Source organism: Cnephaeus nilssonii (genome assembly GCF_951640355.1).
Source record: "Cnephaeus nilssonii genome assembly, chromosome: 7".
Taxonomy (NCBI): domain Eukaryota; kingdom Metazoa; phylum Chordata; class Mammalia; order Chiroptera; family Vespertilionidae; genus Cnephaeus; species Cnephaeus nilssonii.
This window is the reverse complement of record NC_137078.1, coordinates 83,266,956-83,292,044: the sequence shown is the minus strand read 5'-3', so window position 1 is coordinate 83,292,044 and position 25,089 is coordinate 83,266,956. Positions and strand designations below refer to the sequence as shown.

The 25,089-nt window shown below is 55.4% G+C and overlaps 3 protein-coding genes across 3 annotated transcripts; 1 reads left to right on the top strand and 2 right to left on the bottom strand.

Annotated features, from left to right (window-relative positions):
- Positions 1-330: 330 nt before the first annotated feature.
- On the bottom strand, positions 331-2,670 carry MARCKSL1 (MARCKS like 1). The gene is made up of 2 exons (XM_079777415.1): positions 2,399-2,670; positions 331-1,590 (listed from the first exon to the last, which is right to left on the bottom strand). The coding sequence occupies exons 1-2, from the start codon at positions 2,483-2,485 to the stop codon at positions 1,078-1,080; spliced, it is 600 nt and encodes a 199-aa protein (XP_079633541.1). The 5' UTR covers positions 2,486-2,670; the 3' UTR covers positions 331-1,077.
- Positions 2,671-21,188: 18,518 nt separating this feature from the next.
- FAM229A (family with sequence similarity 229 member A) lies at positions 21,189-22,918 on the bottom strand. Its single transcript, XM_079776052.1, has 3 exons — positions 22,214-22,918; positions 21,987-22,133; positions 21,189-21,794 (listed from the first exon to the last, which is right to left on the bottom strand). Exons 1-3 carry the CDS (start codon positions 22,348-22,350, stop codon positions 21,692-21,694), a joined length of 387 nt encoding a protein of 128 aa, XP_079632178.1. The 5' UTR covers positions 22,351-22,918; the 3' UTR covers positions 21,189-21,691.
- Positions 22,886-25,074, top strand: TSSK3 (testis specific serine kinase 3). The gene is made up of 2 exons (XM_079776053.1): positions 22,886-23,058; positions 23,779-25,074. The coding sequence occupies exons 1-2, from the start codon at positions 22,914-22,916 to the stop codon at positions 24,441-24,443; spliced, it is 810 nt and encodes a 269-aa protein (XP_079632179.1). The 5' UTR covers positions 22,886-22,913; the 3' UTR covers positions 24,444-25,074.
- Positions 25,075-25,089: the final 15 nt, after the last annotated feature.

The following is a 25,089-nucleotide window of genomic DNA, read 5'->3' as shown; positions in this document are numbered from 1 at the left end:
CCCTGGGTTGATTTTTATTCTACTTCCCTGCCTTTCTGGGGTCCATAAAGATCTGGGCAACACCCCAACAATAAAAGAACCCCACAAACTTACCTGTCTTCATCCCTTCCTCAAGGTTTGAGGCTAACCAATCCTTTTTAAATTTTAATTTTTAGAGAGGAAGGGGGAGAGAGAGAAACATTGATCGGTTGCCCCTGGCATGCACCCCAACTGGATTTGATACTTGCAACTTTTTGGTATACTGGACTACGTTCCAACCAACTGAGCCACACTGGCCAGGGCTGAGATTAACCAGTCTTCTCACCCTTCCCCCAGAAGACCACTCATTAAAAAGCACCACTAAAGGGACAACATTTATTCCTTTTCCAAATGTTACAGTAAAACCAGGTGGAAGAGAATGGTTTTAAAAGTTAGACAAAAAACAAAAAGAAAAGTACAAATCTGGGATTTGGCCATTAAAAGTTATTTACAACAATGGGAGGGGGAAAAGAAAAAAAGTTGTTTCACATTACAGACCTCCCCCCACCCCAAAGCCTAATACTTGCTTACCAAGTCAAAAAAGAGACACAGTTGATTCACAAGCTGGAGGTTTGAACTTGAGTAAGACATTTATAAAAACCTAGACAGGGGCAGTGTCCTCCCCTAGCCCAGGTGCCACTAGGCACAGCACGAGACTAAAAACAGGGAAGGCTGGACACTCAGGGTTTAGGAGTGTAGGCACCCCACATCTGGCTCAGGGATTTGGGGAGTAAACAAAACCTACTTGGAAAAGAATTGGGGAGGAAAACAGCAATTGCCTTATGATGGGGTGGGGACGGGGGCAGGAGCATTTCACATCACTAACCTAACTTGGGAAACTGCAAGGGACCATCTTCAACTGGCCTTAAAAGGAAGACCAGGTGGATGATGGGAGAATCCACAGGAGGGAAAGGAGGAAAGGGAACGTGGCTGGGAGGGGGCAGCAGCCCCTTCCTTTCTGGGCACAGGAAGGCAGCCAGGGCACCAGGTCCAGGCAGTGACCTCACAAGGACAGCACAGTTTTTGCAGCTTAGAGATCACCCACCTGTCCCAACCCAGCTACTCATTCTGCTCGCTGGCAGGTGTAGGGCCACTCTCTGGCCCCGAGGGAGTGGACAGCTCTGCAGCCTGGGGCCCTGCCTCCTCTTCTGTGTCTCCTCCCTTGGAGGCAGCGCTAGCCTCGGCCCCCTTGGCTTGGGGCTCCTGGCTCTCCGGGGTGGCGACAGCCTTCCCTTCCTGGGCAGTGCCTTCCTCACTGCAGGCACCGATCTCCCCCTGCTCCTGCTCTTCCTCTGTGGGTGAGGAGGCAGACGATTCACCCCCACCCTCCTTTCGATTTCTCTTGAAGGAGAGGCCACTCAATTTGAAAGGCTTCTTGAAAGAGAATTTCTTCTTCTTCTTGGGGGTCTCCTTGGGGGGTACATCCCCCTTGGTCTCAGCTCCCTGGCTAGGGGGTGCTGGCTCAATGGCATCACCAGTGGCCCCGGCTGCCTCCTCTGTTCCGTTCACAGGGGGCGACTCCCCTTCACCCTTGGGGGATAAATCTCCATTGCTTTTCACATGGCCATTCTCCTGCGGGGCAGAGGAGACAGCAGTAAGGGTCAGGACTCTACCCCACTCCAGCCCGCCTCATCCCTTGCAGACGACGGGGCTCGACTCATTCTACTGCAGCCTGAGAGGATTGTAGCCTCACCCCACACCGGGATCCCGTCAAACATCTCCCTCCCGGCCTTTCGGGCGCGCTGGGGCCGAGCGCGGAGGCCGCGGCCGGCAGGAGGCGCTGGGGTCCCGGGCCCCCACCCACTTCCCTGGGGCGCGCTCTCCATTCCGCGCAGACCCGCGGCGGCCGCGGGGCCGGGCGGGCCGGGAGCCGTGCCTGCCGAGATTGGGCGGGAAGCCGCCCCGGGGCGCTGTTCTCCGCACCTGGACGGCCCGTTTCCCGGCTTCCTGCTTTGTGTAAACGGTCCCCCACCCACCGCAGGCTCTCCCCTCATCCCGACTACCCCCTGAAAAAAGGCGGTGGGCCACCGAGGCTGGGGCTGCGGGTGGAGTGCTCGGAGAGGGTACCCGCCCCGCGGCCCCTGGGCGCCCCCTTGGCGCGGCCCTTTGTTCCCCGCGCGGCACTCGGGGCGGCCCGGGGGCAGCGCCGAGGGCCGGGGCGGCGAACAAAGAAGGCGGCGGGGCTCGGCCGGCGCCCCCTCCCCGCCCCTCCCCTCGCTTCGCCCGCGGGGGCTGCGGCGCCGAGAACAAAGGGACCAGGCGGGGGAGGGGGTTGCCGCGTGTCCCGGGCCGGACAAAGCGCGCGGCCCCGGCTCAGGGCCCTAGAGGGGACGAGGTGCGAGAGGAGGGGGCCAGGGCGGGCCGGGCCCAGCGCACCCACCTGTCCGTTGGCCTTAGCGGGGGAAGCGCCTGCTGCCTCCTCGGCGGTCACGTCGCCCCGGGGAGCCTTGGAGCTCTGGCTGCCCATGATGCGGGGGTCTGCTGGGGGGGCGCCCGGAGCCGCCCCGGGCTCGCGCCGCAGGGGATAACTCGGTGGGGTCGGCCTGGCCGGCGAAGGGGTGGGGCTCGTGCCTGAGGGGGAGGGGTATCGGGGGAAACCGAGCTGCGCCCCCGCTCCGCCCGACCCGATAGCTGCGCCCGCCGCCGCTCAGCTCCGCGCCAGAATGCCGCCCGCCGCCCGCCGAGCCGCCTATATATATGAGCCCCGAGCTTGGGGCGTGGCTGGGCATTTAAATGAGCGCCCAATCGAGGGGCGGAGGCGGGCTCAGGCCGCGCGCCCCACTAGTGCAGTGGGCGACGCTGGAGGTCTGGTCCCCTCGGCCCACATGGCAGGTGGGGTCTGATGAGGAGAGAGGCGGGTTCTTGGGCGAGCTGGGCAGAGGGGCGCGCTGCTGGAGGAAAGAGGAGAGCAAACATTTCCTCCTCTCACGGCCCACCTCTCAGCACCTGGAGTAGCCCATTGCCTCGGTCCTGCCCTGGCAGTCTCCCCCTACAACTTCGGAGGGCTCACATGCCTAGACTCATCACATGCTGGTCGTGAGTTATGCTCCAGAGAATGTGGTCATCGAAGCTGCAGGGCCCCTCGCTAGGATCGGCACCCCCTCAGGCCTGGAGACAGGTGAGAGGTCCCACCCACTTCCCTGAGGGCCTGCTCTGGCCAGCCTGGGGGTCTGACCACATGTTGGATCATTCTGGTCAGACCGGTGAGGCCCCGTTCCTCATCCCTCTTCTCAGTGCTTGGTGGCCAGTCACGCTGAGCCCCCACAGACCAGCTCACTCTTGGTCCCTCATGCCCTCAGCTTGGACACCACTGAAGGTGGTCCTGTGACCTTGAAGGGCATCTTCATCTCCATTTGAAAGCTGAGGAGCCTGGGGCTCAAAGACTTGTTACACTCTGTCTGACTTGTCTGGTGCTCTCCCCTCCACACCTGCCCCCCTACATCAGGACTCCCCAGGAAGCAGGCAGAGGTACCCCAGGAGGGGGCATCAACAAACTTTCCTGCAGAGGAGCGGTAGGACCTCACCAAGGCTCCCTCCAAGCCTGGACAGGCCATAGGAACCCCAGAGTCCCGGCTGGCCCCAGATGTGTGTATGCGCAGCTGCCTGCGGTGAAGGGGTTGTGTGTGTTGTCACTCTGCAGCAGGAAGGGGATGGGGACTGGAGGAAGCAAAGTGCTACAAAAGCAAGGCCGTGTCCTGGACAGCTGGCTCAACATGGTGTCCATCTTCCCTCCAACCTTCCTGGGAGGACTGAGGTTGTCAGGGATGGACATACCCCTCCCCCGCCCCCACCCCCATACACACACCCCTGAGAAATCAGGAACTCTAACCGCAGAGGGGGCAGGGGGGCAGCGTGGGGGTGGAGCGATAGGCTGAGGTGGCTTCTACATTCAGCACTCACTCCTATATCCTCCATCCCCACCCCGAGTTGGATACATAACACTCTCAGCTTCATTAGCACCCTCCCATTTTATAGTCTGGGACACTGAGGTTCAAAAAAGGAACGTGACATGTCCAAGGACACGCAGCACACACCAGTAGCTGAGGGTAAGAAAGCGCCAAGAGACCTGCTAGAATGGCCTGAAGGCTGTAAGGAACCCCCTGGAAGAATTCTCTGTTGAGATCTAGGGCTGCTTGGTCAGAGTGGGAAGCAAGAACTAGCTTTGGGATGGGGGGGGGGGGGCACCATGTCCTGCTACAGCTCTCATATGACAGTGACTTCTCTACCCACTGCCAAAGGGATGGATGTAGTGACCTGCATCTCTGTGTTGGCCACAATAGGGAACCCGCAATGCTGCCTGGAGCTACCCACCTGAGCTGGTAGGGCTTAGCTGGAGGGTGTGGGTGAGTTGAGGAGAAGTTGAGGTTAGAGGTTAGAGGTTAAGAGCAGATCCCAAAGCTCTTGATTTCCAGGCACTGCCCTTCCGGAGATAAGAGGCAAATTGCTTGGATAATCCCAGGAGGAGAAAGGAGCATCAGAGCTGAAGGACCCTGAGTCCCCAGATCCTCAGGAGGAGCCTGGTCCACAGGGGAGCCCCTGCATCACCCACCAGACATTGCTGGAGGCTGCAGGAAGGGGGATGCCTGGGAGCCCTCTCCCTCAGCAAACCTAGGTCCCAGCAGAATCTGGCTTCTGGAAAAAGGAAGAGGTTTAGAGGATGCTGCAGGAGTGAGGGGGTGGGTACAGCAGCCCCCACGGCCTCCTCTGTCCACACTGCTGCTCCTTCCTCCCCAGCTGCTGCCAGCCCAAACAATGTGTCCATTGTTCTGCGTCTCCAGGGGCCTGTGTGCAACTGTGTGTGTCTGTTTCTCTCTGTGTGTGACTGTGTATTGCTCTGTATCTGTCTGTGTGTGAGAGACTTTGTGACTACATGTGTATGTGACCAAGTGTGTACAGTTGTGGTTGTGTGAGTCTGCATCCTTGTGTGACTGTGTGTGTTTAGGGTGACTCTCGGTGACTCTGAGACTTTCTGGGTGTGTGCTTGTCTGTCCTTGAGATTGCATGCTGCTGACTATTGTCTGACTATGACTGGGTGTATACCTATGAGTGTGTGTGGCTGTGTAGAGGATGCCTATGAGTGTGTGGACAAAAGAGTGAATACTTAGTGTTTGTATGTGTGCTCATGGGTGCTGGGTGTGCTTCAGTGGGTCCCTGAGGCTGAGGTGGCCAGAATCTTTGAGGTGTGAACTTTGGCCAGGAAGAGTGGCCGGGAAAGAAGGAATGGGAAAACAGGGTGACTCCAGGATACATGGGGGAAGGGAAGCTGCAGAGACTAGAAACCCCATGTTTTCATACATCCCCCATCTGTTCCCAGCTCTCTGGTAAGGCTCAGATCCCGGCCCTGGTCTGAGAAGCTCCTAGTCCCCATGGACAGAAAGGAATGAATTTCCCTGGCAGGAAGCCTGGGACCTCAGAGAGACGCAGCGTGGGGCTGAAGGTGAAGGAGGGCAGCAGAGAACACGGTCCCATAAAGGAGGCTGGGGGCATTTGGGGATCTCTGAGGGGCCCTGTGGTGGGGATCAGATCAGATGCCAGGGGAGGTGGGAGTAAGCACCACCTAGTCAGTGATGGAGGATGGGCCTTCCTCGGCAGGGAAGGCCTGGAGATGGGAGAAGACGTCAGCGAAGGGCTAGGTCCCAGTGGAGGCCTCAGGAATGGTGACTCGGCACGGCGCAGGTGGGGTCTGGTGTGGGAAGGAGAGAGGCTCGTTCTTGGGCCAGCTGGGCAGAGGGGTGTTCCCAGCCCCAGGGTCCCCATCTCCTTCCGGGAACATCACCTGGACCCAGAGACCTTCGTTCTAGCCCCGGGTCTGCCTCTTCCTGCTCTGTAACTGTGAGCCAGTCCCCTCTCCTCTTGGCCTCAGTTTGCTTATCTGTACAGTGAGAGGTTGGGCTCTGATTCAAACTCACAGAGACTGGAGTTCCTTCTGCTCTCACCAAGGCAGAGCGTCAACTGTGAGTCACACAGGCCCTGCTCGCAGGGGTTTCCCACTGAGGGAAGAGACAGGCAATGCCTTAAGGGGAGAAGAAAGACCAGACCAGGATCATGGGCGGCATGGAGAGGGGCCATGGAGGTGGGCCAGGGGATGGCGGAAGAGCTCAGAGCAGGACGAAGGGAGAACGGCAAATGGCTTGTGTGAGGATGTGGACAGAGGGAAAGGCATACTCCGGAGCGAAGTTCAGGAGACGGGCTCCCTAGGATTCGGTGACGGGCGGGATAAAGGGGTTGAGTGGGGAGAAGGCAGTGATGAAGTTGTCGCCCACATTTCTGTTTGGGGTGACAGCTGGCAAAGCGAATTCTTTGACTGAGACAAGGCATCGGAGGAAAAAAATAATTGTGAGGGGTTTGCTGAATCTAGACTTGTTGAGTTTGAGGTGCCCAGAGGACACTCGGGGAGATGACCAGGACGCTTCAGCACATAGACATGCGGTCACAAAGGCCAGGGCCCAGGCTGACTAGAGGACCATGCAGGGACAACAGACAGAAGGTTTTAAGTCAGAACTGACCCCACAAAATCTGGGCCTCTGGTCACTGCTTTGAACAGGAGCCACACAACACATGAGGTCACCCAGAAAGTACCAGGGCAGTAAGGAGACCCCAGGAAGGAGCCTGGGAGGGAGCCAGCAGAGAGGGGGAGGGAAAACCCCAGAGTACAGAGTCATGGAGACCTTGGGCCACTGGGGAGGTCTTTAAGACTGACACGGCGCTTAAGGGTTAACAAGGCAGGAATGACCAGCAGTAATAATAATCAAAGCTGCTAGCACGGATGACATGCAGCTTCCCATACATTATCTCCAACCAGTGAGATATGTAGCATCTTTGTTTCCATTTACAGAGGAAACCGAAGCCCCGAGGAGGAGAGTTTATGTGAGCAGAAGGGAGGAGGTCAGGACTAGCAGAAAGCGGTTTCCAGAAGCTCTGCGGAGCAGGGCAATGCTAAGTTCACTTGGAGGCATCCACAAAGGGTTCTGATGCTTTGGGTTTGGGAGGAGCCGTTAGATGTCGGCAGGGAGAGGCAAGGCAGTCACAGGGCTGGCGGCCCCAGTGACGTGAGTCTCTGGCATCCTGGGTGTGCGAGGTTCTGACAAGGCAGTCAGGGGACCCAGGCCTGCAGCCTCGCTGCCAGTCACTTAGCCTTGAACCTGGGTCTAGATACTGAGGTACTCCAGGGCCTTTATTGGGACCCACCATGCAACCAGTCACCAAATCACAGGGACGGGGATTCTGAAAGCTTCCTTTCAGAATTTTAGGCAGCCCAGACCTTTATAAAAAAATCATTTAAACATTTTTCAATGATAATTGACATACATTATTATATTAGTTTCAGGTATACACCCCAGTTATTAGACACAACTTAGTAAGGGTAAGGGTTAGGGTTAGGGTTAGGGTTAGGGTTAGGGTTAGGGTTAGACATAACTTACTAAGTGATCATCCCAATACTCCTTTCCCCTCCCTCGTCCCCTGGTCTGTGTGTGTGTGGTGGGGGGTGGCTGCGTAATGGACAGGGCCCAGTCTGTTTCGCCAACAGCCAAGAGGTGTGTAATCTCAGTTCACTTACCTATCTCCCCCATCCCCCAGGCTGGATGAAGTCACCAGAAATTCAATCCAGTTTTTCTGGGCTGCCCTGAACCTCTCCCTCCCACCTTCCCTCCCATCTTCCCAACTTTCAGTTTCTTTTTAGATCCTGAGTGTCTTTGGGGAAGAGGTGGAATGTGGATTGCTTACAACTTTCCAGCCAAAATCCCCCACTTAGGGGAAGTCCCTTTAAAAGGGAAACTAAAATTCTCTCCCAGACCAGTCCCTAGTCCCACCCCTTTCTCTCCACACTGCTCACCACCTCTCCCATTCAGCCTCTTCCTCCAAATGATCTGGACCCAAATTACTGTTATCTTCCAGCTTTGTGACCCTAACAGGACCCTTCCCCACACTGACCCTCACCACGCCCACTCTAAAATGAGGACACTGGGTGCCACTTCAGGTGTGGAAAGGGTTCAGTGAGTTATTGTGTTGAGCCAGTTGTAGTGGTGAAGAGCTGGCTCCATCATATCCTAGTTGTGTGGCTTTAGGCTCTCTCTAAGCCTCAGTTTTCTCATCTGTAAAATGGGAATAACAGTATCCACTTCTTAGGGTTACTGTGAGATAAATGAGCCAGTGCCAGCCAGTAAAGCCTGTAAAACCGAAGTCCTGAGGCAAGGAGCACCCGGGAAATTCAACCATGTTCCTAGATTCGGTTAATGACATGCAGGCCAAGGCCTGACACAGTTAGCACTCAACAGTGTGGCCATTCCCTTCCCTCGCCTCCCTCCCTGCCCTGGGGAGAGGAGATGAGGGTCTAGGACCACCCTGAGAAAACCTTGAGTCTCTCCATCAACAATCTTCTGGGGCAGGGGGGAGAGGGACTGACCAGGCTGATCCAGACTGACCGGATACTGAATTGTTCAGAGGGATTTATTTGGCTCAGTACCTTCCTTAAGTGGTAAAGGAGTCTGCCTCTCTCCAGAACCCTGAGGATTCTCTTCCTCTTGTCTTGCACCCCAAAGTGGCCCCCTGGGACCTCCTTTTAGTGACTTTTCCCAGAAAGACACACACTCTGGAGCCCCCCTCCAGCACATACTTTATCTGTCTGTCCCCTCCCAGTCCACCCACAAATTCCCCTTCCCTTCTATCGGCACCAGGGGCCGGCATCCCGGCGGCCCTCCCTGCCTGCTCCAGGTTATGCCTCTGAGAGATTGAGCTCCTGGCCTCCTTTCCTCCTTTTCTCCTCAGTCCACCGAACTTCAGATGTACCGGACTTTTTAGTTCGGGGTGCTGAGCTGCCACCTCAGGGCCTGTGGACATGCTGTCCCGCCCCCTAGAATGCCTCTCCCCACTTCTCTGCCTGCCGAGTTTCTACTTTCCCCTTAAAACCCAGACCAAACCACTCGTGAGGACTTTCCGATTCCCCAGGAGGAAGGAATGGCTCTCCCCACCACGTACGCCACTCCTCTGGGCTTAGGGTTCCCACTCAGCACTTCTCACGTGGTGTCTACTCAGTGCTGGGAGTATGAGTGCAGCCTCAGAGTTAGTTTGAGATGCTTATTAGAATGGAGACATCAGGCTGCAGTTAATGGATCAACAAACCTGGACTTCAGAGGAGTTTTTTTGGGGGCTCCCCAAATTTGAAGCCACAGGACTAGCCGGGATCCACTAGAGCGGAGTGGCTCCTGAAGACAGCGCTGGGACTCAGTCCTGCGCAGGACCTGGGAGAGTGTGTGGGGGGGAGCCCTGGGACAGGTTCGGGGCCTTGGAACTAATGGGGGGCTGGGGACCACTATCGCCCACCAGCGTGGATCTGAGGCCCCAGGAGGGGACCATGTCCTTCCCCTGCTTTAAACCTGTCCATGTCTCCCTACTTCCTTCTGGAGAATGTCTGACTCCCTACTTTGGCCTTCAAACTCTTTGAAGCAAAAATAAAGATTTTTCCTTTGACGCTCCAAGCCCAGCTGGCTTCATTTTAGTCCACGTCCACTGGGCTGCCAGTCTCACCACCCCGTCAGTGGGATGACCATTTCAGCCTACACATCACCAGACCTTTCTCCATGCCGCCAATTCTGCCTGCACTGTGTGCCGCGTGTGTGCCTTCCTCGATGCTCGCCCAAGATTCAGCTCAAGGGACCCCTCCTGAAGGCTTTTCCGGCCCAGAAGACCCTCTGTGCCTCACAGAAACCAATGTCATCGTCCCCCCCACCCCGTGGCATTTTACTGAGCTGAAGTATACCTCTGCCTTTCTCTTTCTATCGCTGTGAGAGTCTGGAGAGCAGGAGCCAGGTCTGGTTCATCCAGTCTACCCTACTGGGGGGCTCATGGGTGGGCATGGGTGCAGTGGGAATATTGGGGGTGACAGCAGATGCCCCCAACCCCTGGGGTTCAGTATAACTCCTTGTGAGGGAATGGGGAGAACTGAGAGAGCCACAGAGAGGTGGAAGCAGCTTTATTTGGGCACCGAAGGGCAGAGAGCCCAGGAGAAGTCAGAGTTAGGTCATCTTCACCCACAGAGAGGGACAGGAGATGGTGCAGTGCTCCCAGGCCATCTTTCTGCTCATCCTGGCTTGGCACAAGTCAGCTCCAGGACCATCATGCGATGAACCTGAAGTCTGTCTTCCCAAATCCCTGGAAAACAGGCATCTGTGACACGCCTCTGGAACCACAGGCACAGGGTGTGTAGCTGAGCCTGCCAGGCTGCCTGGCCTCACACGCCGCTCTGCCATGAACTAGCCTCACACGCCGCTCTGCCATGAACTAGCAGGTGTCCTTGAGAAGTCATCTGATGGCCCTGAGCCTCAGTCTCATCGGAGGATAACGAAAATAATGAAGGTACCCACCTCCCAGGGCTGTGATGAGGCTTAAGAAAGATAATTGAGCCCAGCCAGGGTGGCTCAGTGGTTGAGCATGGACCTATGAACCAGGAGGTCATGGTTTGATTCCTGGTCAAGGACACATGCCTGGTTGTGGGCTCGATCCCCAGTGTGGAGCATGCAGGAGGCAGCCAATTAATTATTCTTTCTCATCATTGATGTTTCTATCTCTCTCTCCCTCTCCCTACCTCTCTGAAATCAATACAAATATATATATATATATATATATATATATATATATATATATATATATATATTTAAAAGAAAGATAATTGAATGCAAAGCTTAAGCATGGTACCTGGCACAGATCAATAAATATTATTTGTTATGATTATTTCTACTTTATCAAAAGACCTGGGTTCTGGTCCCAGTTCTGCCATGTTTTCCACTCTGGGCCTGCCTGAGTTTCCATCTGTAAAATAGGATGTTGAAGGGTTAAATAAGATCATGGACGTGGCAGAGGCTTCCAAGGTGAATGATTACCTCTGTCCCTCTGAGGTTTATCTCCTGGGGAATGCAGGGGGGTGTCACCCCCCACTCTGGCAGGTCTTTACTGGGCTCTCAGTCCAGGCAGTACCTGCTCCCACAGGGCCAGCCCATCTCCTCCCTTCTGCCCACAAGGCAGAATGAGAGGAAAGGGCTGGCCAGCAGGGACTGTGGTTAGACAGGACGAAGGACTTCCTTCTGAGCTGCAGGATACTACCCTGGAAAGGAGCCAGAGGTCTTGGGACTGAGGCTCTGGGGGGAGGGGTTGCTTTAAGGCAGTGGTCTGCAAACTGTGGCTCTCAAGCCACATGCGGCTCTTTGGCCCCTTGAGTGTGGCTCTTCCACAAAATACCACGTGTGGGCGCGTATGTACAGTGCGATTGAAACTTCATTGCCCATGCGCAGAAGTCGGTTTTCAGCTCTCAAAAGAAATTGCAATTGTTGTACTGTTGATATTTGGCTCTGTTGACTAATGAGTTTGCCGACCACTGCTTTAAGGGAAATGGCCAGGCCAGCCTGGTCAGGCCAGAATGGTTCAGTGGGGTGAATTAACTCTGCAGTGACCTTACTTCTAGACACCCTGGAGGGGCCCTGTTTAAACCTGCCCTGTGGCTCCCAAGATCACAAAAACAGAGATGGCAATAGGTGTACTTGAGGACAGCCAGCCAGAGGCCAGGGGCCAACCACTAGACATATGCTGTTTCCTCTGTCCAGAACACTCTTCCCATGGTCTGGAGTGTTGACCCCCTCATACTGCAGGCCTTGTCAGAGAGTTAACCTCCTCAGTCAAGACTTCCTGACCAACAAATGCATTCATTCAACATTGACTGAGCCCCAATCAAGAGTCAGGCACTCTTCTAGATCTGTGAACAAGACGAAATCCTGCCCACTACATATAAAGTAGCATCTGATCCAACAAGGATCAGATGTTCTTAAACACAGAACATTTGATCTCTGACCTCTTTTTATTGTCTGTCTCCCCAACCAGAATATAAGCTCCATGAGGGCAGGGACTTCAACTGCTTGTTTCACTAAATGTGAACCCTGTGACTCAGTGTATAAACCTGACACAAACCACTTGGGCCCTTGATAAATATTTGTTGAATAAATAAATGGACACAGAGACCAGAGATAGACGGATACACAGAAATTGAGCCATGCTGAAAGGTGGATGCAGTCGTTCAGAGATGCACAGAGCCAAGACCGGTTTGGCTCAATGGATAGAGCGTCAGCCTGTGGACTGAGGGGTCCCAGGTTCGATTCCGGTCAAGGGCATGTACCTTGTTTGCGGGCACATCCCCGGTGGGGGGTGTGCGGGAGGCGGCTGATCGATGTTTCTCTCTCATCGATGTTTCTAACTATCTCTCTCCCTTCCTCTCTGTACAAACTCAATAAAATATATTTTTTAAAAAATGCAAAAATGCCAGAAATGTAAGCATGCACAGACACACACAGGATGACCACCATGACAGTGCCTGTCAAGTGGACCCTGCCTTCCTTCCCTGAGGTCATTCAGCTTAGTCCCCCGGCCAAGGGCTGGAGTCGCTCCTGATCTAGTTGGTGCCCAAAGTCAAGACCTATCCTGGTCCCAGCACTCCTCATGCAGGGCGCAAAGTTGGCATTATTTGAGGAGTCCTGTTTGGAACTCTTATTTTACTTTTTTAGATGTCTTCTGATGAACAGGAATTTTAATATGGTTAAAATATGCTAATCTTTAAAATACGTTGGTGTTGGTACGAGAAAGGCAGGGATAAATAACCCCGCAGAGACCCCCACCCAGCCCATGTGCCTCTTCTTTAAAAATATATATATTGATTTCTGAGAGGAAGGGAGAGAAACATCAATGATAAGAGAGAATCATTGACCAGCTGCTTCCTGCACGCCTCCTACCGGGGATTGACCCCCGCATTCGGGGCAGGTGCCCTGACCGAATCCTGACCTAGTTCATAGGTCGATGCTCAGCCTTCTGAGCCACACTAGCCGGGCCCACATGCCTCTTCCATTTCAGCTCAACTCCTCCAGGTCCTGAAGTCTGCAGCAGCAGTGCACCCACCTCGTATTCAGACCTTGCCCCGCCCCAACCCTCCCCTAGGCTCCGCCCCCCACAACACGCCCCTCCGTGGTCCCCCCCCTCTCCCGGCCCCGCCCCTTACCGGTTCTCACGGGCGCAGAGGAACTAGATGTCTCTTCCTCTTGCCCAGGAATTGGTAGTTAATATTCTGCCACCTGTGCGTCCACCTGGAGGGCGGGAAAATTTGGCAGACAAGATGGGAGCAAGGCTTCCCTACGCCCCCCGGGGCTCCGCCCACTCCGCCTAGCCCCGCCCCTTACCCGCTCTCAGCCCCTCAGGCGCCGCCCCTTCCTCCCAGTTCCGCCCCTCCTCCCGCTCGCAGGAACCGTCAAGCCCCGCCCATCCAACTCCTGACTGGCTTCTCGGAGGTGGGGATCCGCCCCTTCTCACAGACCCCGCCCCCGGCGATAGGCCCCGCCCCTCCCGCCGCCCCTCTCCCCCTGGTCCCTCGCTCACGTGAGGCGCGGGCGCGCGCCGTAGCAGCTGGGCCAGCGCGCGGAGGGTATGTCCGCCAGGCCCGTGGCCCCCGGCAGCAGCAGCAGGTTGCGCGCGGGCCAGCGCCAGGCGGCGCCGGGCGGGAGGCGGCGCTGCGGGCTCAGCCAGTAGTCGCCCAGACTGCGGCGGGCGGCGGGCGCCGGCGGGGACGGGCCCCGGCAGCCCCAGAAACACAGCTCCTGGTCCAGGCGGTGCGGCGGCGTGGCCCGGGGTCGCCTGCGGGGACGTGGGGCAGCGGTCACCCCGGAGGGGGAGACGAGCGGGGAGGAGGGGCCGCCTCGAATCAGATGAGACGAGGCAGAGGCCGGGTTCACTCCTGGTCCATTCAGAGGGACTGGGAGGGGGATTGGAGGCTCCCATCGGGGTCTTCCCACGGGCCTGGCCCTCCGTCCCCCACCTGCCAGACCAGGGCCCCGGATCCTGCTAGCGCCATCCCCCATCCCCCTCACCGGGAGAGAAGAAAATTCACCACGAAGTGGGCAGTCTCGGTGAATAGCATGGTGTCCAGGCCGCCTGGCCCGGCTTCGGCCTCTTTAATACCTGCCCCGGCGTGGAGGGGGCGGGGGCCTGAAAGCCCATAGTCCCCCTGGGCCCGGCTGTTTTTAGCAGGAGGCCTCAGCTGGCAGGGTGGGGTGGGGGCAGCGCCAGCCCCTCAGGCGGGGTCCAGTCTGTTGTCTGACTTCACCAGCCGCTTTAGTGGGAGAGAGCAGGTCACCAGATCTTCAGCATCCCCTGAGACACTTCCCCGGACCTGGGTCAGAAGGGCAAGGACAGGCAGAGGCAGCAAGAGGGGGCTGAGGGCAGGAAGGTCAGCTGCCGGTTGAATAAACCCCTGTTCCTCTCCAGCCTCCACTCTCACACCCTGGTGGTGTGCTCAGGTAGAACCCACACCTCAAAAGGCCTCCCTGCTCCCAGGTTTAGGAGCCCTGCTTGGCCCTTTAAGAGCCTTTTCCCCTTGCTCCAGGGCACTCAAATGTCAGAGGCTCTCAGCCAGCTGGAGTTCAGGAATTGTTATCTAGTTCAGGAATTCGTTTCTGGGAGCTTCAGGACCCCTAAACTGTCTGCAAAGTTCCAAACACAAGTATATTTCTGGAAAGAATATAGAAAGGGTTCCTGACTACCTCCCCTCCCCCTAAAAAAGCCCTTAATCTGGTCTAACCCACTCTTTGCAGAAAGGGAAACAGGTTCAAAGAGGAGTAGAGAAAAGCCAAAAGTAAAACCCTGGCTTCCTACTACTCTGTTTGCCCCCCCCTCCCAGCCCCCCTCAACAAAGAGGGAGATAACTCTTCTGTGCCCTTGTCCTGCTCAGAGCATGGGGTTCAGGGCTCAGAGCCCTCAACCCCTTGGGATCCTGAGGAACGTTCTGGCCCAGCTCCCTTTCCCACACTGCCAGTTTGGGCTATTTCCCCCCCAGTGACTCATACTGGCTGCTGGGGAGAGTGGGCAGCTGTTTTGAGCCCCCAGAGTCCAGTACAGGTCCTGACTTGCCCTCCCCCCCAAAAAAAATTGTGCAACCACATTTGGGGACTTATCTCTTTCTTCCTTAGGGAATCTCCTCTCATTCCTTCCCCTTTCTTTCTCTCCAACCTTCCCCTCCCTGACGGCTCCTTCCCAGCCACAAACAGGATGTAGTCCTTCCTATCTTTGAACAAGAAAGCCCTCCTTCAGCCCAGTGTCCTTCTCTAGATCCCTTCACAGCCAACATGCTTGGAAGAGTTGTGTGCACACTCTCTTTCTGCCTCCGCACTCACACAGTGTGGCTCCCGCCCCCACCTTTCCTCACCAAGGTCACCACTGACCTCCTTGTGGCTAAATCCAAAGGATGCTCTCAAGGCTTTATCTGACTTGACCTCTTAGCAGTGGTGGCTTCGGCACAGTCACATACTGTCTCCTGTTTGGAGTACTTTCGTGTCCTTGTTTTTCTGGACACTGCACTCTCGGTTTTCTTGTCTTACTGATTGCGGCCACATGGCAAATTTCTCATCCTTTGCTCACTGCCTAAACATAGGTGGTCCCGGGCCCTCTGCCGTCAGTCCCAAGGGAATCTCATCTCATCGGTTCCCATGCCTTTGGTGTCCACCTGTGTCAGGCTCACTTCTCTCTTTCAGCCCTGACCGCTCTTCCCTGCTCCACACCTGTCTCTTGGACCCCTCCCCCTAGATGTCCCACCTCACAGGAAACACGCCCAGCCCCTGCCCTTCCTCTTATGTTCCCCAGCTTGGCCCTTTCCTCCGTTGCCTGAACTAGAAATCTGGGCTTGGTTCTATGCTCTTCCCTTTCGATGTTCAAGGAGCTGCAAAATCCTGTCCTCTCTGAGACACATCCAAGTCCCATTGCTGCTCTCCATTTCCTCTGCTGACACCTGGGAGGCTGCAGCGGCCTCCTGACTTGTCTCCTGCTGCCACTCTGGATCTCTTAGGTGGTGTGTTCCCACAAAGCAACCAGGGTTGCCTGTCCAAACATGAGCATGTCCCTCTGCACAGTGTCTTCAGCAAAAAGTTCACCCACGGCACACACCAATCCCAGTGCTGGGACATTTCCCACCCCTAGGTTTCTGCCTGGGTAACTGCTTCTTATCTCAGTTCCAGTGTCAGTTCCCTAGGGAAGCCATTCTGGACACCCCCAGCTGGCTCTGCTTTTCCTTCTCCTACAGCACTGTGGCCTCTGCTCTGTGGACTTCTCAAGCAGCCATTCGCTAGCTAATCTAATCTGCAGACATTCTACAAGATCCTTAGCCCTCCCATTTTAGGCCCTGGGGGTGTCAGGATGAATATGTCGCTGCCCCCTGCCCTCACTGAATCCATATCGAAATGGGCTAGACAGCCATTCACCAGGGGTTAAAGAATACAGTAAGCACACCGTGGGGTAACTAGGTGCTATGGGAGGGCAGAAACAGGTGGGCAGAGGAGCCTTCTTTGAGAAGTGACAGTTGGTGGAGATCTGAAGGGTCGGTGGGATTGGAAAGGAGGCCATTCCAGGCAGAAGGACCCGTGTGCTTAAAGGTGGGGAAAAGGTTTAGTGAAGAGCTGAGGGGTGTCCAGTGTGGCTGGACAAGTGATGTAAAGAAGCCATGGATGAGATTTAAATGGGAGGATGACATGACTGGGTTTGTGGTCTTTATAAAACAAGTCCAGACTGGAGGAATCAAGCGAGGAAGAAATCAGAGGGCCTGGTTAGGAGACTGCTGGAGTAATCCAGATGAGTAGCAATGAGGGCTTGACTCGGAGGGGTGGCAGGATGGACTGTGGTCATCTGGACTGGGCTTGGGAAAGAGAGAGAATGAAAATGATTCTGGTGCCCTACCCCAAGGGTGGGCGGGGAGAGGCCATGGGAGCTGGGCCACCCATATCCCTGTGGTGTCCAACTCACTGATCCACCTGCTTTGGGGTTTCCTGAGTCTTCCCAGGGGCCCTCATTCATCATTTTTCCTAGAGGAGCAGGTGGAGGCCCAAGAGGAAGAGGCTGCTAAGAAGACCCAGATGAGGCAGAAGGGAGAACAGAAGGGAAGTTGGGCCAGAGTCCAGATGTGATGGGGTTTCAGGGAAAGTGATATCTGGGGTTTCCTCAGAGTCTGGACATTCCACTGTCTCTGGCTCCACTCTGACCCCCAAATTCTGAGATGCTCAGTCTCTGGGACCCAGTCCTTGGAAGTCTCAGGAGCCTTCTAGGGTCTGTGAGTCTATATCTGAAGGTCCATCACCCCCTGACAGGCCTCCAGGACTCTAGACAGTCCCTGATATCAGTGTGCATTTCACACGAGTTGGCCCAGTGCCCACTGCCTGCACGATTCTCCGGGACTGGGATCCTCACACTGACCCTGGAGTTCCCCAGCTTATGTACCTGCATTGTACATAGGAGACTTTCAGGGTTTAAGGAATTTGCTCAAATTCACACAACTAAAATGAGGCTGTGTGAGGAGGAGGAGGATTGGATCTAAGGTTTGACTGGCATCAGAGTCTGTGCTTTTAACTCCAGAACTATATTAAGCCTGTCGACCCCTGGTTGATTGGCTCAGTAAGAGGAGAAGGTTTTATGGGAACTTGCTTGTGGTTGGGGTGGCTGCCCCGGTTTCATATCAAGCAATGGGAAAAGATGGTGCTGACGTCAATTGTTGCCATAACGACACAGCAACCCTTCCCCTGCCATCTCCATGGTAACCTGGGGGTCCATCTGTACTTCAACCCCTCCTTCTAAAAGGGAGTCCTGAGGGAGGGGCTGTCTAATAAGGTGTCTGAGAGAATAAGGGAAGGCGGTGAGTCAAGCATCCCCTTTTCCCCGGGCCCCTCCCCATTCCTCAGGTCCAGACAATAAGGCTGGGATCTGGGATCCTGCTTTGGGATCTGGGGACAGCTTTACCCTATAGGGTGAGGGAGGCAGCTCTGCTTTTACCACTCGGGGATTCCCCTGGAAATGCCCCCCTACCAAGTTTGTAGGCTTCTGAGCAGAACTGCTGGGAAGCTGGCAGAGGGAGGCAAGAGGGATTCCCCAAGCCCCTCCCTGGCTGGGCGTCACCCAGCCCCTGGGGACTTGGCTGGCGGCTCTCTGCTGCCCCTTGAAGCCAACGGTAGGAGCGGCATCAGCCTCTCGGTCTAAGCCAGATTCCTGCCTGGTGCTGTGCTCACATGGCTTTACTGAAACCTTCCACTAGGTGTCATTAATCTCGTTTTACAGATTTGGAAATGGAGACTCAGAGAGGCTAAGTAACTAGCCCAAGGTTGCACAGCTTGTAAATGGTAGTCAGGACTCAAACCCAGGACTAGAATTTAGGCCAGTGACTTTTTCAGTAGGAAAGAAGCAGCAGCGGCCGAGGACAGAATGGAGAAGATGAGAAGTAGGAGAGAGACGTGATCCAGATTGGAGCCTGTTGTGCTCCCTGTCACCTACAGAACAAAGTGCAAGCTCAGTGTCTCAATCCAGCTTCTCTTCTGTGAATTCATTCCTGGATCCCCTGAATTCTGAGCTCTGCAAGGGCAAGTGATCAGATTCAGGCCTGGGCTCTCAGCACCGGGTGTGGCCCGGTAGGTACTGGTGAAAGTTGATTGAACTGAATTCCTTGAACTTGCCCTGCACTTTTCTGCCTCCTGCCTTTGTCCACAGCGTTCCTTCCACCTAGAATGCCCTTACTCATGGACATTCTAGACCTTACTAGCTCCAGGGTCTGGCCCATCGGCAAGGGGTGTGTCTGGAATCTTTGCATCCCTCACTATCCAAGCACATGGGATGAAGCAATATATATATTGCCCCAAATATAGATAGATAGATAGATTTTTTTTTTTTTTTAAGGAAAGGAAGGTTGAGAAGATGGGACAAAGGAAGTAAGAGAGATGGGAGAAAGGAAGATGGGAAGGATTCAGCATTATGGGGCTGGCAAACTCCAAAGAATTCATCCAGTGCCTTTTTTTTTTTTTTTTTTTTTTTAAATCAGTGGGGAAAGGGGCCCTGAGGGAAGAGCCTTGCCTGAGTGAGGCCTCCTGGTAGTTGATTGGTAGGCTAGGCCATGTGAGTTCTATGAGGGCCAAGGCCCGTGCCGGTCAGGTTCACCACTGAATCTGCAGTGCCCTGCACAGGCCTGGGACCTGTATTGTCTGTGCCAGGGACAAAGCCTGAACTAGAACCCAGAGGCCTGACACCCGGTCATACTGTCCCCGGCTCCTCATTGCCATAGAACAGAGTTGTCACCCTGACCCCTGCCACTCTCTACCCCTTCTTTTCTGGCCTCTTTTACTCCAGGCATTCCAATCTTCCAATCTTTGCATAAGCTGTCTCTGCTCCTGGTTTGTTTTTTTCTCCATCTTTACCCATTATTTTCTGGTGATGCTGTCAATCACCTGGCTGTGCTTACCTACACCTCAAGGAAAGGCTTATCTATGGCCAAGCCTGTCAATTACAGTCTCCCATCTTCTTGACAATGGTAATTGGCCCAAGGTGTGTACACATGATTTAAGAAGGGCCAATTGCTGTCCCTCTACGGGTAGATATACAGAGACTGGGAGAAAACATCTCTCCCTTCTTGGGATTTCTAAGCTGCTTTCGGATGTGCTGCCTGCCCAGGAGATAATCTGGGATGAGAGAGGAACAATGGGGCAGTCCTGGTGGGATTGAATCCTTGGTTATAGCCAGATAGATGCCCTGGTTCCTACAGTTCTTGCTTTAATCACTAGCTTATATCCTTACAAGGCACTTAAAATAACTAATTCCTTTTTGCTCAAACTAACTTCAGTTGCTCTCAATGGTGAGACCCCATCAATACAGAGCCTGATAACCTTTTTTCTCCCTTAAAATGAAAACATCCTCCTAAGGAGGGTGAGTACCGTTTACAGGGAATGAGGTCCTTTTTCTGCAGAGCAGCAGCATGGGTTGTTAGGCTGCAGAGGGCTGACATTAAGTTTGGTGGGGATAGAAACAGCTGGATTATTCCATTTAACAGAACTGAGAATCCCTGAGGGCTTTTCCAGGAGGTACGGGTGGAGGAGGAGAGCAGTGAAGGAGGAGGGAAAAGCCAGCACTAGTGCCTGATGCCAGGGGTTATTATGGTGGAGGGAAAGATAGGTGTGGGGGCTTTCAAGTACCAGAATGTCTTAAAGCAGCGGTCGCCAACCCTTCGGACTTCACGGACCACCGGTTAGCGACCACTGTGGGATTCTGAAGTGATCTGGGGACAGCTTGGCCTTATTCCCTATGTGATTAGGGGAGGGAAATTAAGTCAATTGTACTTAGATCTCAGGAGACAGGAGACTGAACCTGATCTTTGGCTTACATATATTTTTCCAATTCTATATAATAAAGAGGTAATATGCAAATTGACCATCACTCCAACACACAAGATGGCCACCCCATGTGGTCAAAGATGGCCACCCCCATGTGGACACAAGATGGCTGCCACAAGATGGCCGGCAGGGGATGGCAGTTGTAGGCGATCAGGCCAGTAGGAGAGGGCAGTTGGAAGGAACCAGGCCTGCAAGGGAGGGCAGTTGGGGGCAACCAGGCCTGCAGAGGAGGGCAGTTGGGGGCAACCAGGCCTGCAGGGAAGGGCAGTTGGGGGCGACCAGGCCTGCAGGCAAGGACAGTTGGGGGGGACCCAGGCCTGTAGGGGAGGGCAGTTGGGGGGGACCAGGTCGGCAGGGGAGTGGTTAGGGGTGATCAGGCTGGCAGGCAGAAGTGGTTAGGGGCAAGCAGGCAGGCAGGCGAGCAGTTGGGAGCCAGCAGTCCTGGATTGTGAGAGGGATGTCCAACTGCCCGTTTAGGTGGGATCGGGCCTAAACGAGCAGTTGGACATCCCTCGGGGTCCCAGATTGTAGAGGGTGCAGGTTGGGCTGAGGGACACCCCTCCCCCATGTATGAATTTCGTGTACTGGGCCTCTAGTATTAAAATAATACAGGTTCATTAAAGCAAAATTGGAAAGTGGAAAATACTTGTTCAGCTTAATTACTACACTTCCAGGCAACTTCCTGTCATGGGCCCTCAATGGCTTTTAGGGCCTTGAGTTCGAGGACACAGGAATATGATAGCATCACCTATCAGTTGGGGGACCCTAGGCAAGGCTCTCAAGGCTCAGTTTCCTCACCTGTAAAATAGGAATAAGAAATCAGTTTTTCAAATGACCTATTTCCCAATCTTTTTCTGGTCCCACCGGTTCTAGGAGAAACCAAGGGTCAAAATAGAAGAGGCAGCCCCTAACTCTTCCACCAAAACCAGAGATGCCCAGGGTTACAAAACAGCAGGTAGCAAAACCTAAGTGCATCTTGGGAGAATGAATGAGCCTGGTGTGGGTGGTCATTCTCTTTATTCAAGTTGTCTGCCCATCCCCTCCCGTCCCGAGCTTATCTAGGCCCGGGGGCACAGTAACACAACTTTCACTGGAGACCACGAGAGGGATGGGGGAGAGAGGAGGAGGAGGGGAAAGGGTCGGAGAGGAAAGGCCGCCAGAGAAGCGGTCATGCATGACTAGCAGGAAAAGGGGGAAGCGTGGGCCCCGGGCCGGGAGAGAGTGGACCGGGCAGGGAGAGCCCTGGGGCTGGCGGGATCCAAGGGAGGAGGCAGCCTAAGGGAAGGCACTATGGGATGAAGCAGAGGAGTCCGCGGCCCGATCCGACGGGACAGACACACACGGCCAGCCCGGAGTGGAAAGAACAGTTTATGCTGTGCTTTATTAAAATGTGCATCATTCTTTATTTTAAAATGTGCATCATTGTCTCATGCTCGGCGCGCGCGACGTGCGAGGCGCACTCAGGTGGCGCGGGCCCGGGGGCTCCCGCCCATAGCCAGGTAGACGTCGATGGGCACGTGCAGCAGCGTCAGGCAGTGGCAGCCCGGGCAGCGGCGAAGCGGCCTGAGGAAAGCAGTGCGACAGGGGGCGCTGTGGGGGCCTCGCCGGCGGAGCGCACTTGGTCTCCGAGGTGGGGCGTGGATGTGGGGCCCTTACGGGGGCGGCGGTCTGGGGATGGCTTTTCTGCTCAAGACCCTCTGGGACAGGGACGACCCGAGAGCGCAGGAGGGACCGCGGGCGAGGGCGCCGGCTCACCTGACCCGGTTGTGCTCCGTAGCGACCGGCTCTGGGTTGTCCTGGGACTCGGGGGTGGCGGCAAGGCCAGGGGAGTCTCCGGCCTCAATGGGAAATCTCCGACCCTGAGGGGGCTCCTGGGCACTCATGTCCAGGCCCCGGGTCGCTCTGCACGGGAGGGCCGGTCAGGACGCCTCGGGACCGCCGGGCGCTCCCTCCCCGCGTCCGCGCCCCGGGCCGTTCCTCACCTGCTGGAGGCCGAGGCCAGTCCCGGGCTGGACGCAGCTGCCTGAGCCCTGGCCGCGGAAGGACGCTCCGGTCCAGGCGGAGCCGGGCAGGTGTCTGCGGCGCGTGCGGACGCGGGCGTCGAGGGGGAGGGCTGCATTGTGACCCGGGCCTGGCGTGCTGACCTCACAGAACCCGTTCCTCCCGCCAGGGAACCCTCCCACCGCCCAGCACCCACCGGGAGCAGGAAGCCGGTGGGTTCTTGCCATGGCGCCTTGAGACTGGGCGGCGCAGACCCCCGGCAGCCCGATGGGGGCGCGGGCGGCTACAGCAACCAGCGGCGTCCGTGAAAAGGAGCCTGGCGTTCTGGGCAGGCGGGCAGCCCGGGGAGCGCCTCCACACCAGGCTGGGCTGCACCGCGCCGCCGGGCTTGGGGGTGGGGGCGCAGCGATGCTTAACCGGGGCTGGGTTTGGTGAGGGCAGAGGGGCACTATCCATTTTGGCCAAGGGTCACACTACATCTACATCACAATTGGGCTGGAGTTTAAAAATGTCTGGCCCTCTCCCTCCCCACCATCTGCGGCTGAATGTTCTAGCGATAGGGGCTGCTGTGGATGAAGTCCTTGGGGAGAAAAGGACCCGGCCAAGGGCTATGGTGGAGTAGAGCTGCCTCACAGAGGCAGCATGAGCTGAGAGGGTGATAGGAAGGAGACGCTAGACAGCATGGAGGACTTTCTGCTCTCCAATGGGTACCAGCTCGGCAAGACCATTGGGGAAGGGACCTACTCAAAAGTCAAAGAAGCATTTTCCAAAAAACACCAAAGAAAGGTGGCAATTAAAATTATAGACAAGATGGGAGGGCCAGAAGGTGAGCTGGGGCCCCTTGGGAGGGTGGGGGGAGGGCTGGCGGACGTGGGTGGGGGCCTCCTCCAGTCAGAAGGATCACTCCTCTTCCCCTTTAGACTAAAACCAAGGGAAAGCAAGAGGGACTGTCGCTCTGGCGTAGGTCAGTGGGGAACAGAGGGATGCTGGGAGTCCAGGAACATCACACCTTCCAAAACCTAAGATTAAAATGGCAGGAGGTGAAGGGTCCTCAGAGGCAGAACCCAAGCCCACCAGGGGAACAGAGATCAGCGGAGGCATGATCAGGGCTACCAGAGGGCAGGGGCTGGTGTGGAGGTGGTGGAGATGGGAAAAAGACTGGGCTCGTGGGAAGAACTGTGGGTCAGGAGGCAGGGGTGAGAGGAGCTGGGTGACACACTGTGGGCAAATCGGGCCTCAGAATATGAGTGTCAGTGGCTCTAACAATCCCCAAGCACTTGGATATCCATGGTCTCACAGGCTGCTCCCAAGTCCTTGAGGTTGGCATGTAGTTCCTTTGAATAATGTATTAACTACAAAAAGATAAATATTCTTCGTACAGTCCAAGCATCTAGATGTTTAAAACTGTTAAAGGGAACTTGACATTGTGACTAGAAGGCACCAGCCCGACATGGTGGGCAGGCAGACACATGTTGGAGGGCAGGAGACGGGAGGGAGGAGTTGGGCTCTTCTGGACTGATACCCCCCTTTCCCCTGGTTTCCGCAGAATTTATCCAGAGATTCCTGCCTCGGGAGCTCCAGATCGTCCGCACCCTGGACCACAAGAACATCATCCAGGTGTACGAGATGCTGGAGTCCGCCGATGGTAAAATCTACCTGGTGATGGAGCTGGCCGAGGGAGGGGATGTATTTGACTGCGTGCTGAACGGGGGGCCTCTGCCCGAGAGCCGAACGAAGGCCCTCTTCTGTCAGATGGTCGAGGCCATCCGCTACTGCCATGGCTGTGGCGTGGCCCACCGGGACCTCAAGTGTGAGAACGCCTTGCTGCAGGGCTGCAACCTGAAGCTGACTGACTTTGGCTTCGCCAAGGTGTTGCCCAAGTCACGCCGGGAGCTGAGCCAGACCTTCTGCGGCAGCACAGCCTACGCCGCTCCCGAGGTGCTGCAGGGCATCCCCCACGATAGCAAGAAGGGTGATGTCTGGAGCATGGGCGTCGTCCTCTACGTCATGCTCTGTGCCAGCCTACCTTTTGATGACACAGACATTCCCAAGATGCTGTGGCAGCAGCAGAAGGGGGTGTCCTTCCCCACTCACCTGGGCATCTCGGCCGAATGCCAGGACTTGCTCAAGCAGCTCCTGGAGCCAGACATGATCCTCCGGCCTTCGATCGAAGAAGTTAGTTGGCATCCATGGCTAGCAAGCACTTCATAAAAGCAATGGCAAGTCCTCCCCAATAAAGCAGGGGAGAAAGCAAACCCAAAAACCCGCTTCTGAACTGGTGGTATATATTTTACACTTTAAGTTTACTTATCCTAAACCTTACCTACACCCTCCCCGCCTTACTTTTCTTTCCCTTTAAAGATCTTCATGGAACCAGAGGGCCTCATTCAGACTTCCCTTTTATTATGACTGACAAGTGATTTTCATACGGGCATTTAACTAAAGTTAATTAAATTAGACCCCAGAATCATACATATACGGGGGGGTGGGGGGGAGAACAATGACCAAGAGCAATTGGAGCCACTGTTGTTGCAACTTCCTTTCCAAATAAAAGCAGAAGCACTGGGAATGCAGAATTGGCCTCTTGACTTCTAGTCTTGGTGAGAAGCCTGTTGGAAGTCCTGCCCCTTCTCCTTCCAAAGGCCAGGCTGAGTCTGAGACGAGGACAGGGACTTCCTCAGAACCCAGGCCATCCCCACCTCCCTCACTCTCCCCCCTCCCCCCCAGATTCTAAGCAGGAAGCCACTCTGCACATTGTGAATGTCCTGCCCCAGCTGCCATGGGGGACAGGAACAGACCCCCAGACATCTTCCAGCTTCTGTTGAATCTCTTTAATGCTGTTAACGACAGTCTGGAA

What these genes read in the sequence shown, in the direction of transcription:
- MARCKSL1 (XM_079777415.1), bottom strand. Translation starts at nt 2,485, where the DNA reads ATGGGCAGCCAGAGCTCCAAGGCTCCCCGGGGCGACGTGACCGCCGAG. An exon ending in CCGCTAAGGCCAACGGACAG is followed by an intron (nt 1,591 to 2,398) that starts GTGGGTGCGCTG and finishes TCTGCCCCGCAG; the next exon opens with GAGAATGGCCATGTGAAAAG.
- FAM229A (XM_079776052.1), bottom strand. Translation starts at nt 22,350, where the DNA reads ATGCAGCCCTCCCCCTCGACGCCCGCGTCCGCACGCGCCGCAGACACC. An exon ending in CTGGCCTCGGCCTCCAGCAG is followed by an intron (nt 22,134 to 22,213) that starts GTGAGGAACGGC and finishes CCTCCCGTGCAG; the next exon opens with AGCGACCCGGGGCCTGGACA. An exon ending in ACGGAGCACAACCGGGTCAG is followed by an intron (nt 21,795 to 21,986) that starts GTGAGCCGGCGC and finishes TGCTTTCCTCAG; the next exon opens with GCCGCTTCGCCGCTGCCCGG.
- TSSK3 (XM_079776053.1), top strand. Translation starts at nt 22,914, where the DNA reads ATGGAGGACTTTCTGCTCTCCAATGGGTACCAGCTCGGCAAGACCATT. An exon ending in CAAGATGGGAGGGCCAGAAG is followed by an intron (nt 23,059 to 23,778) that starts GTGAGCTGGGGC and finishes TGGTTTCCGCAG; the next exon opens with AATTTATCCAGAGATTCCTG.